The sequence below is a fragment of the Rana temporaria genome, chromosome 7 (genome assembly GCF_905171775.1).
Source record: "Rana temporaria chromosome 7, aRanTem1.1, whole genome shotgun sequence".
In the NCBI taxonomy this organism is placed as follows: domain Eukaryota; kingdom Metazoa; phylum Chordata; class Amphibia; order Anura; family Ranidae; genus Rana; species Rana temporaria.
In genome coordinates, this window is record NC_053495.1 from 203,678,763 (window position 1) to 203,693,206 (window position 14,444).

General features: G+C 40.1%; 1 protein-coding gene across 2 annotated transcripts in view; it reads left to right on the forward strand.

The window, feature by feature from the left end:
• Nucleotides 1–14,444, forward strand: part of PLPP3 (phospholipid phosphatase 3) — a 102,552-nt gene that overhangs the window by 40,919 nt on the left and 47,189 nt on the right. The window contains exon 2 of one of the 2 annotated variants that reach the window (XM_040360858.1): nucleotides 7,948–8,105. In XM_040360858.1, the coding sequence (XP_040216792.1) occupies nucleotides 7,948–8,105 (158 nt within the window). Of the gene's footprint in view, nucleotides 1–7,947; nucleotides 8,106–10,773; nucleotides 10,932–14,444 lie in introns of both variants that reach the window. The other variant, XM_040360857.1, reaches the window with a different exon arrangement.

Here is a 14,444-nt window from a genome sequence, read left to right on the forward strand (position 1 = left end):
AAAAGGGAAGGAGCAGAGTCCTCCAGCAGAGTATTTCAGGAGAGGAGAGTTATAGAAGAAGGAGCAGAGTCCCCCAGCAGAGTATTTCAGGAGAGGAGAGTTATAGAGGAAGGAGCAGAGTCCTCCAGCAGAGCAGGGTATTTCAGAAGAGGATACTTAGATAGAGGAAGGAGAGGAAAAAAAAGGAGGAAGAAGCAGAGTCCTCCAGTAGAGCAAAGTATTTCAGGAGAGGAGAGTTATAGAGGAAGGAGAATAGTACTTAAGCAGAGTATTTGAGGAGAGCAGAGTAAGGAGCAGAGTAGGAGAGGAGAGTTATAGAGGAAGGAGCAGAGTCCTCCAGCAGAGTATTTCAGGAGAGGAGAGTAATAGAGGAAAGAGCAGAGTCCTCCAGGAAAGCAGAGGATTTCAGGAGAGGAGAGCAGTGGAAGGAGAAGAGTCCTCCAGCAGTGCAGAAGATTTCAGGAGAGGTGCGTTATAGAGGAAGGAGCAGAGTCCTCCAGCAGAGTACTTGAGCAGAGGAGAGTAGTGGAAGGAGAAGAGTCCTCCAGCAGAGCAGAGTATTTCAGGAGAGGAGGGTTATAGAGGAAAGAGAAGAGTCCTCCAACAGTGTATTTGAGGAAAGGAGAGTTATAAAGGAAGGAGCAGAGTCTTCCAGCAGAGTATTTCAGGAGAGGAGAGTTATAGAGGAAGGAGCAGAGTCCTCCAGCAGAGCAGAGTATCTCAGGAGAGGAGAGTTATAGAGGAAGGAGCAGAGTCCTCCAGCAGAGTATTTGAGCAGAGGAGAGTTATAGAGGAAGGAGCAGAGTCCTCCAGCAGAGTATTTCAGGAGAGGAGAGTTATAGAGGAAGGAGCAGAGTCCTCCAGCAGAGTATATCAGGAGAGGAGAGTTATAGAGGAAGGAGCAGAGTCCTCCAGCAGAGTATTTGAGCAGAGGAGAGTTATAGAGGAAGGAGCAGAGTCCTCCAGCAGAGTATTTAAGATTCTGAAAGCTGGTGGTGAAAAGCACATTTGGCCACTAATGGTTTTTTAATACGGTTGAAAAGTTCTCTTTTCGCTCAATATTATAAAATCCTGTGTAGAACTTTCTTCTCGTATTCTTTGCTCTTAGATGGGATCGGCACGTTTGGGAGCCAAAGACAATTCGGGAAGAGAAAACACTTTCCCAGGAATAAAGCCTTTTCCCGTGAATTGCGCAAACACGGGGCCGCCGAATATAAACATATGAAGGCATTAATGGGGCCCACAAATCACTTCTTTTCTTTTTTATACTAACGTGTTAGCGCTGTTTTATAACACAGGCAGGGTGGTGGGCGAGCGGAGAGGGGCGAGCGCCGCGGAGAGGGGCGAGCGGAGACGGGCGCAGAATGCACATCAATGGTGGTGTGTACACAGGAATCATTTCTCCATTAAACGTCGCGGCTTCAAAGGGGGGAAAATGAGACATTTTAGGTCCAGCCACTTTGGCGCTGCGCCAGTCTCAATAATCCGCCCGTATATTACAAACCCAAGGCAGGTTTACACCAACCCCAAGACCGGTAGCGCTGAGCTGCTTAAAATAGCACCCTGTGTGACACGCGTAAAAATCATAATATTTACCGAGCCGGCCCAGCTCCAGTATCACATACCAGGCTATCGCGCCTCTATAATCTTTTATTTTTTTTTTATTTTTTTTTTCCCTTTTTTTCAGCCACTGGCGGGGTTCCCAAACTTGCCTCCAAATATTAAGGTGAAGTTTCCAAGCCCTGCCCTCGCTCGTGCGGCTCTCTAATGCGAAGATTAGCCCTAAATGAGCTTACGGCACCGCGGACGGGGATTCTTTGGCAGCCGTTATGGCGTTCCGTGACGCTCACCTTTCCTAGAGAATTACACCTTAAATTTTTATTTATTTTTTGATGGCTGGCATGTGGAAGGGTTTGAATCCCTGTCTTATTTTTATTGCTTTGGAAAGTGGATTATTAGCGTTGAAGGCCCTGAGCCTTTTTAAATATTTTTTCTTTATATTAAATTATTATTATTATTATTATTATTATTATTATTAATATTATTTATTTAGTAATATTAATTCTTATACATCAGTACAGTTGGCCACTAATGGTTTAATATGGTCGAAAAATTATATTTTCACTCAATTTTATGAAAATACTCTGGAGAACTTTCCCATATTATTTACTTTTAGAAAGGATTGTTATTATAAATATTTTGTATTATATGTATGTATATATATATGAAATATATATATATGAAATATATATGTGTGTGTATATATATATATATATATATATATATATATAAATAATAAATATATATATATATATATATATATATATATATATATATATATATATATATATATATATATATATATATATATAATACATATATTTTATATATAAATAATACATATATTTTATATATACATATATTTTATATATATATATATATATATATATATATAAAATAAATATATATATATATATATATATATATATATATAAAATGTATAAAATATATAATATATTTTATATATATTATATACATATTATACATATTTTTTATATATAAATAATGCATATTTTTTATATATAAATCATGCATATATTATATATACATATATTTCATATATATACATATATTTTATATATATATATATATATATATATATATTATTTATATATTTTATATATGTATATATATATATATATATATATATATATATATATATATATTATACATATATTTTATATATAAATAATACATATATTTTATATATATATATATATATATATATATATAATATATTTTTTAATATATGTATAATTTATATATTAAATATATGTATAATTAATATATATATATATATATATATATATATATATATATCTTTAAAAAAAAACATCCATACACTCTTATTGTATATACACAATCCTATACCCACAGTTGATCCAGAAGAAGGCAAAAAAATAAAAAAACAACAAAGCACAGTGTGTGTGCTATAGAGATGCCATTTAATTCCCCTCCACCACATTGCTGCAGGTGACCCGTCTCCAGCCAATAATCCCAGGCCGGCGTTCCTGAGCACGCCATGAGGTCACAATAATGCGCAGACTGGCATCCAACTGACATTTTCCTGGTTACGGTTAAGAACGTCTCTGAGGTTTCTCCGTATCGGATTAAACACATCCCATTTGGACCACAAAGTTGACTGGGCAAAACCCAAACTACTATGTCACCGCTCAAAGAAAAAAAAAATCCTGAAAAGAACGTAGGAAACCAGGCAGGCGTGGTGTGCAGTAACTATATTATGTCAGCCGGCCTTTAAATTCATTTTTTTAAGACATATTTTCTGAGCTTGAAATTATTAATTTTTTTTTTTTTTTCCCAAATTATTATTATTATTATTATTTTTTTTTTTTGCATAAGTCACCAGTGCAGTACAGCATCATCTAATGACTGATGTGGTGGTGAGCAGGGACACTGACGGATGACAGCTTGTTAAAAAAAAAAAATATATATATATTTTTGTATTCAATATTTAAAATATTTTTTTTCACAATTTTCTTTACATACTGCCGCAAGCACAGTACAGCATCAGCATATAACTGGTGTGGTGGTGTTCAGGGACACTGACTGGTGACAGTACCGTATTTATCGCGGTATAACGCGCTCCCGCGTATACCGCGCACCCCTAAAGTTGCCCCCGAAATTCCTGTAAAAAAAAAAGTTATATGATTTCATTACTTACAGTTTTGGTGTCTTCCCAGCGTCCATCGTCCGGTCCGGCGTCCGTCTGCGGCCTCGATGGTGTCCTCCCGGCTTCTCCAGCGCGCGCCTCAAGTCGAGTCCCCGCTTCCCGCGCTCAGTTCGAACGCCTCCGCCGACATATACCGAGTGCAGTACACTCGGGTACATTCGGCAAGGCTCGGCGTCGCTCGCGCTCACGCTCTGTGACGTTTATGCGTGAGCACGAGCGAAGCCAAGCCTGGCCGAATGTACCCGAGTGTACTGCACTCGGTATATGTCGGCGCAGGATTTCAAACTGAGTGCGGGAAGCAGCTATCGGCGTATATCGCGCACCCACGATTTTCCCCTTATTTTAAGGGGAAAATAGTGCGCGATATACGTCGATAAATACGGTATGTTATATTATTTTTAGTTTTTAATTAACAAAAAAAAAATTATTACATATAAATAAATTATTAGTAATTTTATAAAAAAATAATTTATTATTTTTGTACGTAATTTTTCATCCGAGTAGTTAAGTGTCACCATAGTAACACTAGTACTCTGAGGGGGTACTCAGGGATTTTTTTTTTTTTTTTTACACTTTGTTTGCTGTTACAATGAAGAGGTTAAATCTCTGTTGTCTTGCGCCATATGTCTGACAGATCCTCCATGTGGGAGCCATTTGTACAACTGCCTGGATACAAACTCATGGCAGGGCTGGTGGGGCCACGTATCCAGACCCCTGCTCAGCTGTTTTCAGCGGCGTACGCGACGCGATTGGGTTGGATCTCATCGAGTTTTATCAGTCTGCATTGCAGGTTCTCATTACCGGCTTGGCCCGGCTTGTTCTACAAATGCTCAACTCTCAGCAAACTCTTGGCACGCCGGAGCTGAACATTTCGGGCCAAGTTGGCCGAGTCGCGGGATGTTTAGGTAGTGAAATAAGACCAGAGCTTCTAAAGTTTATGTCACAAGAGGAAAAAAAACGAGATTCTGTCTTCAACAAATCTGTATTTGGTCTTCGCTGCGCCTATTGTATGCTCCTGCCAAAGAATAGGAGGACACGGGCGATTTTTTTTAGGAGTGCTTTTGCAATCTAGTAGAGTGATTGATCGATTGTTATAGGTATGGAAGAAATGTATCAGCTTGTACATAGGTGGAACAAATGGCTTCCAATGGAGTAGCAACTAATTGCACCCCTTTGGAATATTGTGCGACCGTAAACTCCACTTCATGTTACAGTCTGGGGCAATCTCTCCCGACCCTTTCACCACAGAACAAATAATTTCCAGGTCTCAAGAAACCTCTGCTAAAGTTCATAGTGTGATCAGAATGTTGTAGTAATAATAAAATCAATCATCATCATCATCATCATCATCATCAATCATGATATATAAAGAATACGATGTACCTAGACTTGACAAAAAGGTGAATCTTATTTTATCCACACGCCCCTCGTACTATAGAGTAGACCTCCACTTTTATTGGCCATGAGTGGAGAAGGGCCCCCCTCTACCTTGATGGTCAGTGGAAGAGGTGCCCCCCACATTGTTGGCCAGAGAAAGGAGGGCCCCATAACTTTGGTGGCCATTGTAGAGCATCCCTACATTGGTAGTCAATAGGGAATAGGCTTCTTTATATTGGTGGCCAGAGGTAGGAAGAATGTCCCTTACATTGGTGATCAGTGGGAAGAATGCTCCTTACATTGGTGATCAGTGGGAAGATAGTTCCTTACATTGGTGATCAGTGGGAAAAATGCTCCTTATATTGGTGATCAGTGAGAAGAATGTCCCTTACATTGGTGGTCGGGGGAAAAATGTTCTTTACGTGGATGGTTGGTGGGAGGAATGGCACATTGATGGTCAGTGGGAAGAATGCTCCTTACATTGGTGATCAGTGGGAAGAATGTTCCTTACATTGGAGATCAGTGGGAAGAATGTCCCTTACATTGGTGATCAGTGGGAAGAATGTCCCTTACATTGGTGATCAGTGGGAAGAATGTCCCTTACATTGGTGATCAGTGAGAAGAATGTTCCTTACATTGGTGATCAGTAAGAAGAATGTTCCTTACATTGGTGATCAGTGAGAAGAATGTCCCTTACATTGGTGATCAGTGAGAAGAATGTTCCTTACATTGGTGATCAGTGAGAAGAATGTTCCTTACATTGGTGATCAGTGGGAAGAATGTTCCTTACATTGGTGATCAGTGGGAAGAATGTCCCTTACATTGGTGATCAGTGAGAAGAATGTTCCTTACATTGGTGATCAGTGAGAAGAATGTTCCTTACATTGGTGATCAGTGAGAAGAATGTCCCTTACATTGGTGATCAGTGAGAAGAATGTTCCTTACATTGGTGATCAGTGAGAAGAATGTTCCTTACATTGGTGATCAGTGGGAAGAATGTTCCTTACATTGGTGATCAGTGGGAAGAATGTCCCTTACATTGGTGATCAGTGGGAAGAATGCTCCTTACATTGGTGATCAGTGGGAAGAATGATCCTTACATTGGTGATCAGTGAGAAGAATGTCCCTTACATTGGTGATCAGTGAGAAGAATGTTCCTTACATTGGTGATCAGTGGGAAGAATGTTCCTTACATTGGTGATCAGTGGGAAGAATGTCCCTTACATTGGTGATCAGTGGGAAGAATGTTCCTTACATTGGTGATCAGTGAGAAGAATGTTCCTTACATTGGTGATCAGTGGGAAGAATGTCCCTTACATTGGTGATCAGTGGGAAGAATGTCCCTTACATTGGTGATCAGTGGGAAGAATGGTCCTGATCTTGGTGATCAGTGGGAAGAATGTCCCTTACATTGGTGATCAGTGAGAAGAATGTTCCTTACATTGGTGATCAGTGAGAAGAATGTCCCTTACATTGGTGATCAGTGGGAAGAATGCTCCTTACATTGGTGATCAGTGAGAAGAATGTTCCTTACATTGGTGATCAGTGAGAAGAATGTCCCTTACATTGGTGATCAGTGGGAAGAATGCTCCTTACATTGGTGATCAGTGAGAAGAATGTTCCTTACATTGGTGATCAGTGAGAAGAATGCCCCTTACACTGGTGGTGCTCCATCCAAAACCCACCCTGCATGTTTTGTGGTTCTACTGTAAATGTTTTTGTTGTTATTATTGTTATATATGCTTATTGTTATTGTTGTTTTCATTATTATTGTGATAGTTATGATTGCATGTAAATGTAAACATTATTTATGTTTGAAAAAGTTTGTCTTTTTGTCACGTGTCCCCACCATTTCTTGCAGTTTTTACTACAGGCGCATTTACATCTATGTGCACACATTATTGGGTGTTACTTTCTGCACCGACGCTCATTGCAGTACATGCGTTTATGCCTGTGCCTGTCCATTTCTTATGGGTCCTCAACATGCGCCAATGTGGCAAAAATAGAACATGACCGGTACCTTTGTTTGCTGTGTTGGTGTGTGTTGGGGTTCCATTTGAATTTAATTAGGTCACCCCTAAAATGCATGTCTGCAGCATGTGCCAACGCACAAGGCAACATGCATGTGTAGGTGTGAATGGGCCTATTTATTTTTTACATGCGTTGAGGTTCTTCGGCATCCCATTCATTGTAAATGGGCTGCCTCATGCATTATTTCACTTAGCTTAAGGAATCTTTTGAGTCACCAATGGCTTCTTATGTTCCTCAGAGGTTCGGGCAGAAAATTCTCTGCAGCTTGGTTCCCAGCTCCGCCCACTTGCCTTACTCATGTTGTTATATTTCCTGCAACAGGAAAAGCACTGCTTTGACCGGGGTCCTGAAAGGAAGTTGAGGTTTTGGTGTTTAGGATGAAAGTGTCGTCCACCAACAATTAGATAAAATAGTTGAAAAGATGATCAGCCAGCAACCTGAAGTCACCCAGTTCTGAAGAGATTTATATGGAATAAATATGCTTACGCGTTTCGTCCATAAGGCCTTAGTCACTATGACTAAGGCCTTATGGCCGAAACGCGTAGGCGTGTTTAACCCGTAGCAAATAAATGTCTTTGCAACTGGATGGCTTTTGGGTTGCTGGTTGTTCATCTTTTCAACTATTACATTTCATCACCGGCATACCTGAGGAATATCAAAAGCCATTGTGCGACTAGGGCCACTAGCGAATTATCCGTCATGGGCGGACTGCCCCTTTAATTGTCACTGACCGTCAATGTGTGGGAAGCACATTGTAATTTGTGACCTCTTTGCCTTTGTCCTGACAGCCTGTGCCCCAGCGGTGGTGACGAACTGCACCTCCCTTATCCCGACCTACCAGAGGGGCTTTTTCTGCAGTGATGGGAGCATAGGACATGAGTTTATGAGAAGCACCATACCGGTCCGACTGCTCCTTTCAGTTGGGCTTTTGGTGGCTTTGGTTACTGTAAGTGACAAGCTCAGCGGCACGGTAGCCTTGTCTGGGCCCACGCGACTATCTGAAGGTGGCGCTAACATCCTCGGTCACCTACAGACTGCAGGAAGGTGGAGTCAACCTGGCCACATGGGTAACAACCTGATCGAGCAATCTCTTTGCCAAAAATAATGTAGCACAAGGGCCTATCTAAACATCCCATTCAAATTACGTTCAGGTTAGACAGGCCCACCCATGCTACAAATAAAAATGGGATTATACAATCAGGTTGTAAAATGTGTGGCCAGCTTTAAAGAGGAACTCAGCTTTAGAAGATTTATTGAACGAAGACAATTAAAGTGTCTCCAGTTTAGTTTTAGATGGAGCGTGAAAGGGTTTTTATTGCTGTCTGGGTCCCCACTGGTGGGATTTACTCTTTATGTTTGTTAACAAGACACATAGTGATGGGAAATACAGTCATCAGTAAAGGAAGTGAGGGTAAATCTTTCAATGGGGACATCTGCCCCAGTGACCACTATGTCAGGAATAAGCAGTAGGGATGGCCAGCTACACTCTAACTGGAGGAGCAGGGAGCAGATGAGAAGGGGGAATAAACTGGGAAAAGAACAAGACAGCAGGGTTCGGGTTACAAGGCAGGAGCAAGATCAGGATAAAAAGCAACACGATCTGGCAGCAGCAAAACACTGGAGAAAGGGGAACTAACAGAGGAGGACCTAAATACCCTCCCAGCAGCCAGCATCAGTTGGAAAGTGATTACTGGGATCTGCTGGTTGCTGATGGACACTGGAATTACAGCCCTTCAGGGAACCACGGTGCCACCGGCAGGGGATCCAGGCCCCCTTAATTTCTGTTATGTCTCCAGGACATAATAGGTGCGTTGGTAGAGTGCTGATATAGGGATATGACTTTGGAACAAAATTTTCGAAGCAGCTCTATCTTGAGAGGTCCCCAGAGTCATCTAAGTAGTGTGGTGAGAGTGGGAGTGCCAAGATTATAGTGTAAGTCCAGTAAACCTTTATTGAGAGGAGGCTACAAGAAAATTCAACACGTTTCGGGGGGTCTCAATCACCTCTTTCATCAGGGTTTGGATGCGGCTAGTAACTGTACTCACAGCCTTACAGATTGCTGCCTGACCAGTGACCCTAATGAGAGAAATTCTATTCTTTAATTTGACAACTTCCTGTCCAGTACTCTCCTTATTTACAATCAGCATCCAGACCCTGATGAAGGGGGTCATGGGTTGGTCATGGTCAGACCATGTTTCCAAAATGTGCCTACTGTACAGTCTGGTCCTGACGACAAGGCCCTGCCTCTAAATATGTTGGGACTGCCCATCATATACATTTTTACGGGTTTGTTCAACTTGAGCCCCCCGAAATATGTTGGATTTTGCTTTTGACCTCTCACTATAATTGGAGTGCTCTCACTTTCTCCACACTTCTCGATCTCCAGGACAGGGAGTGAAGGGGAACCTTACCAATGGGAGAAAGACAGCAAAAAATATATATACTGTATATATATATAGATATACATACATATATATATATATATATATATATATATATAGATCTATATATACACTGCATATATATAGTGGAACCTCGGACTGCGAGTAAAGCGTTTAATGAGCGTTTCGCAATACGGGCGCTGTATTTACTAAAATCCTAACACGGTTTGCGAGTGTAGTCTTGTAAAACGAGCAGGATTCAGGCCAAAGCAAATACAGTACCGCATTTGGCCTGAGATGGGGGTGGGGGCGCCGGAGACGAACAGCGGCGATCTGCGCCGTTCGGCAACGGCCGGAAAGGCCAGAGGACAGTTCGGCTGACCTCGGCAAACCTTGGAAAGGCTTGTGAACCAAATCTTTCCGAGGTTTGCCGGGGTCAGCCAAACTGTCCTCGGGCCTTTCTGGACGTTTCCAAGGCTCTCCGGGGGCCCCCCCGCCTCTCTGGCCGCATGCGGTATTGCATGCCAATGAAGTCAATGCGGGAAAAAATTATTTCAGTTTCCATTGACTTCAATGGGGAAGCTCTCTTTGATATGCGAGTACTTTGGATTACGAGCATACTCCTGGAACGGATTATGCTCGTAATTCGAGGTTCCACTGTAACAAGAAAATAAGAAAAAAATACCTTTTAGGGTTCCTAGCCCTTCTTTCCTGTCCCATAGCCAAAACAGGTAATGAGAGGAAATCCCTCAAAAAGTGAGCAAATCCCTGGGGGGAGGGGGTCACCAGAACTAGTGTCCCCATCGGAACATTTGCCCTCTATTCCTGTTTTGAGAAGAACCCAGAATTTTGGAGTTTCTTTCACTTTCATTTCCAATGGTAACGGGCACCGGGACAAATAGAGACAAGAGGGTGGATCTCAATAACAGGGTCACAGACAGCAATAAAAACCTGACGTGGGTTCTACTCCCTCTCCACTCAATGCAAAAACAAAAAAAGTTTTGCCTATAGTAGTTATACTTTAAGTCAAGAAAATGGGAGTCTCGCTTCTTAGGAAGTTCTATGACTCAGGACACAACAGTTATGGGCCAGTGAGTTCCTCTTTGACCAGATGTTGCTTTGGCCCAGACGGCGCGCGTGCGGTTGCGCTACCTTGTTGCGTGTAATGTTTCTCCAGCATCATCACATTGACGATTTCTCTTTTGTTTTGTCTCTCTCTTGCTCTTTCGCTAGCTGCCCTGCCTTTCCTGATAATTGAATCTAATCAAATCCGGCCGTATGAACGGGGGTTTTACTGTGACGATGAAAGCATCAAGTACCCCATCAAACCGGGAGAGACAATTAATGATGCTGTGCTATCCGCTGTGGGCATTTTAATTTCCGTCCTCGCTGTAAGTGTGATAAGCTTCCAATCAATACAAATCCTTCTCTTCTGTCTTCTATTTCCTTTTTACAGGATATTCTATCCATTCCGACTGCAAGAGGGAACCTGCTGGGGCAGAAAATGGGAATCTTTTTTTTTTTTTTTATGGTGCCACCACAAAAAAAGTCATATACTGCAGCTTAGCAATCCATAGTTACCAACATTATGTTCCCATATCCCAGGATACTGTTAACTCTACCCGTATTCCTGATGGGGAAGTCCTAAATGTTTCCCTTATACAGGGTAGTCCCACCCATCGCTGGCTCTAAATATGTAGGGACTGTCCACTGTATGAGTTGGTCCAGCCTAGACCCCACCTCTAAATATGCTGGAACTGCCCATCACGCCCACTTTTTGGGTTGGTCATGGCCAGGCCCTGCTTCCAAAATGTGCCCTGCCTCTAAATATGCTGGGACTGCCCATCACACCCATTTTTTGGGTTGGTCATGGACAGACTCTGCTTCTAAAATGTGCCCTGCCTCTAAATATGTTGGGACCAACCATTGTACCCACTTTACAGGTTGGCTCCACCTAGACATTGCCTCTAAATATGTAGGGGCCGCCCATCATATCCATTTTACGTGTTCATCCACCTCTAAATATGTGGGGACTGCCCATCACACCCATTTTTTGGGTTGTTCATGGACAGACTCTGCTTCCAAAATGTGCCCTGCCTCTAAATATGTTGGGACCAAACATTGTACCCACTTTACAGGTTGGCTCCACCTAGACATTGCCTCTAAATATGTAGGGACCACCCATTATATCCATTTTACGGGTTCATCCACCTCTAAATATGTGAGGACTGCCCATCACACCCATTTTTTGGGTTGGTCATGGACAGACTCTGCTTCCAAAATGTGCCCTGCCTCTAAATATGTTGGGACCAACCATTGTACCCACTTTACAGGTTGGCTCCACCTAGACATTGCCTCTAAATATGTAGGGGCCGCCCATCATATCCATTTTATGGGTTCGTCCACCTTAGACCCTACCTCTAAATATGCAGGGACTGCCCATCACACCCAGTTTTTAGGTTGGTCATGGCCAGACCCTGCTTCCAAAATGTGCCCTGCCTCTAAATATGTTGGGACCACCCATCGTGCCCACTTTACAAGTTGGCTCAATCTAGACATTGCCTCTAAATATGTAGAGACCGCCCATAATATCCATTTTACAAGTTGGTCCAACTTAAACCCCATCTCTAAATATGCGGGAACTGCCCATAACATCTACTTGTTTCGTTGGTCATGGCCAGACCCTGCTTTCTAAAATGCGTCCACTTTACAGTCCAGTCCCGACCAGACCTGCCTCTAAATATATAGGGACCACCCATCATGTCCACTTTTGGGTTGGTCATGTCTTAAAACTTGCCCAATTTACAGTCTGATCCCAACCAGACCCTGCCTCTAAATATTTGAGGACCACTCATCATATCCACTTTACATGTTGGCCCTACCTAGATTTTGCCTCTAAATATGTAGGGACCGCCAATCATGTCCACATTATGGCTTGGTCCAGCCTAGATCCCACCTCAAAATTTATGGGGACTGCCTATCACACAAACTTTTTGGCTTGGGCATGACCAGACCCTGCCTCTAAAATGTGCCCACTTTACAGGGTGGTCCCACCCAGGCCTTGCCTATAAATATGTAGGGACCACCGATGATGTCCACTTTATGGGTTGGACCTACCTAGACCCTAACTCTAAATATGTGGGAAGTGCCCATCATATTCACTTTACATGTTGGCCCCACCCAGACCTTGCTTTTAAATATGTAGGGACCGCCAAACATTACAGGTTGGTCCAGCCTAGACCCACTCCTTTATATTTGCATCCCCTTCTTCTTGGTCTAAGCAGTAGGGTGAGGACAGTTTAAGGACCTCTTTTTGGTGGTGGGGTTCTCCATGGAGGTCCTAACCCTTCTATAATTTTTAGAAAACGAAAGAAAAAAGTTTTGTATAAAAAAAAAAAATCATTGGAAAAATAATAATAAATAGGAAAATAATAATAATAATAATAACAACGATGATAAAATTAAATTATTAGTATAAATAATAATGATAATAATAATAATAATAATAATAATAATAATGTAATATTCTTCTTCTTATTATAATTATAATAATAATAATAATAATAAAATATAATGATAATTACAAAATATTATAAATAAAGAAAATATAAATAAATGTACATAAAATAATATTGCAAGCAAAAAAATAAAAATAATAATAATAATAAAATGGAAATAAATAGGAAGCTGGAAAAAAAATACATGTTGTATATAGAAAATAAGTTGTAGTAATAATAATAATAATAATAATAATAATAATAATATTAATAACAATAACAATAATCATAATGTAGTAATAATATTATTATTAGTAACAATAACAATATTAATAAAATAATATAAGAAATACAAAATAATATAAATAAAGAAAATTTAAACAAATGTACATAAAATAATATTGCAAGCAAAAAAATTAAAATATTAATAATAAAATGGAAATAAATAGGAAGCTGAAAAAAAAATACATTTTGTACATAGAAAATACGTTGTAAAAATAATAATAATAACAATAATAATAATAATAATAATAATAATAATAATAATAACAATAATAATAATGTAGTAATAGTATTATTATTAGTAACAATAACAATATTAATAAAATAATATAAGAAATACAAAATAATATAAATAAAGAAAATATAAATAAATGTACATAAAATAATATTGCAAGCACAAAAATAAAAAAATATATAATAATAAAACTGAAATAAATACAAAAAAATAAATAGGAAGCTGAAAAGAAATTGTATATAGAATTTTTTTGTAAAGTTGTAATAATAATAATAATAATAAGTATCTTATCTCATATAAGATAATATTAGGACATCCACAGACGTCTAAGAATGACTTCATTAATTAAGAAATTAAGTAATTTTTTATGCTTTATGAATTTCAAATGCACTCATGAGTTTTCTAAATCCCCTGACGCTCATTTAGTCATGTGTAAAAATCAGCCATTTCAACTTCAATAAACATTAATACAGAAATACTTTAAATAGCTATCTTCTTGCCCTGGTCCAGTAGTGATGGGAAATAAGATACAATATTGTACTTAAAATTGTCCCCAATTACACCCCCCATTACTAATGCCATGTGTGAGAGGTCAGGTTGCTCCTTGTTGTTGAACACAAGAGGTACGGCTGTTTTTTGGTCCATGTTTTCCTTGCAAAATGGAAACACACCTCAGTGGTTAAGTGGCAGAGACTTAATTCCCCAATTTACGAGTGGCTACATCTGGTCCATCCCTGGGACCACCAACAGAGCTGGTGTCAGATAGAGAGGAAAGATGGGGACTGACAGATAAACAAATAAAGGAGGATGACCATCCTCCAGGCTTGGCTTCCCCCAAAAAATAACAGTTTTTTTTTTTTTCTCAGCAATGGACATGGTACCGCAGGGTA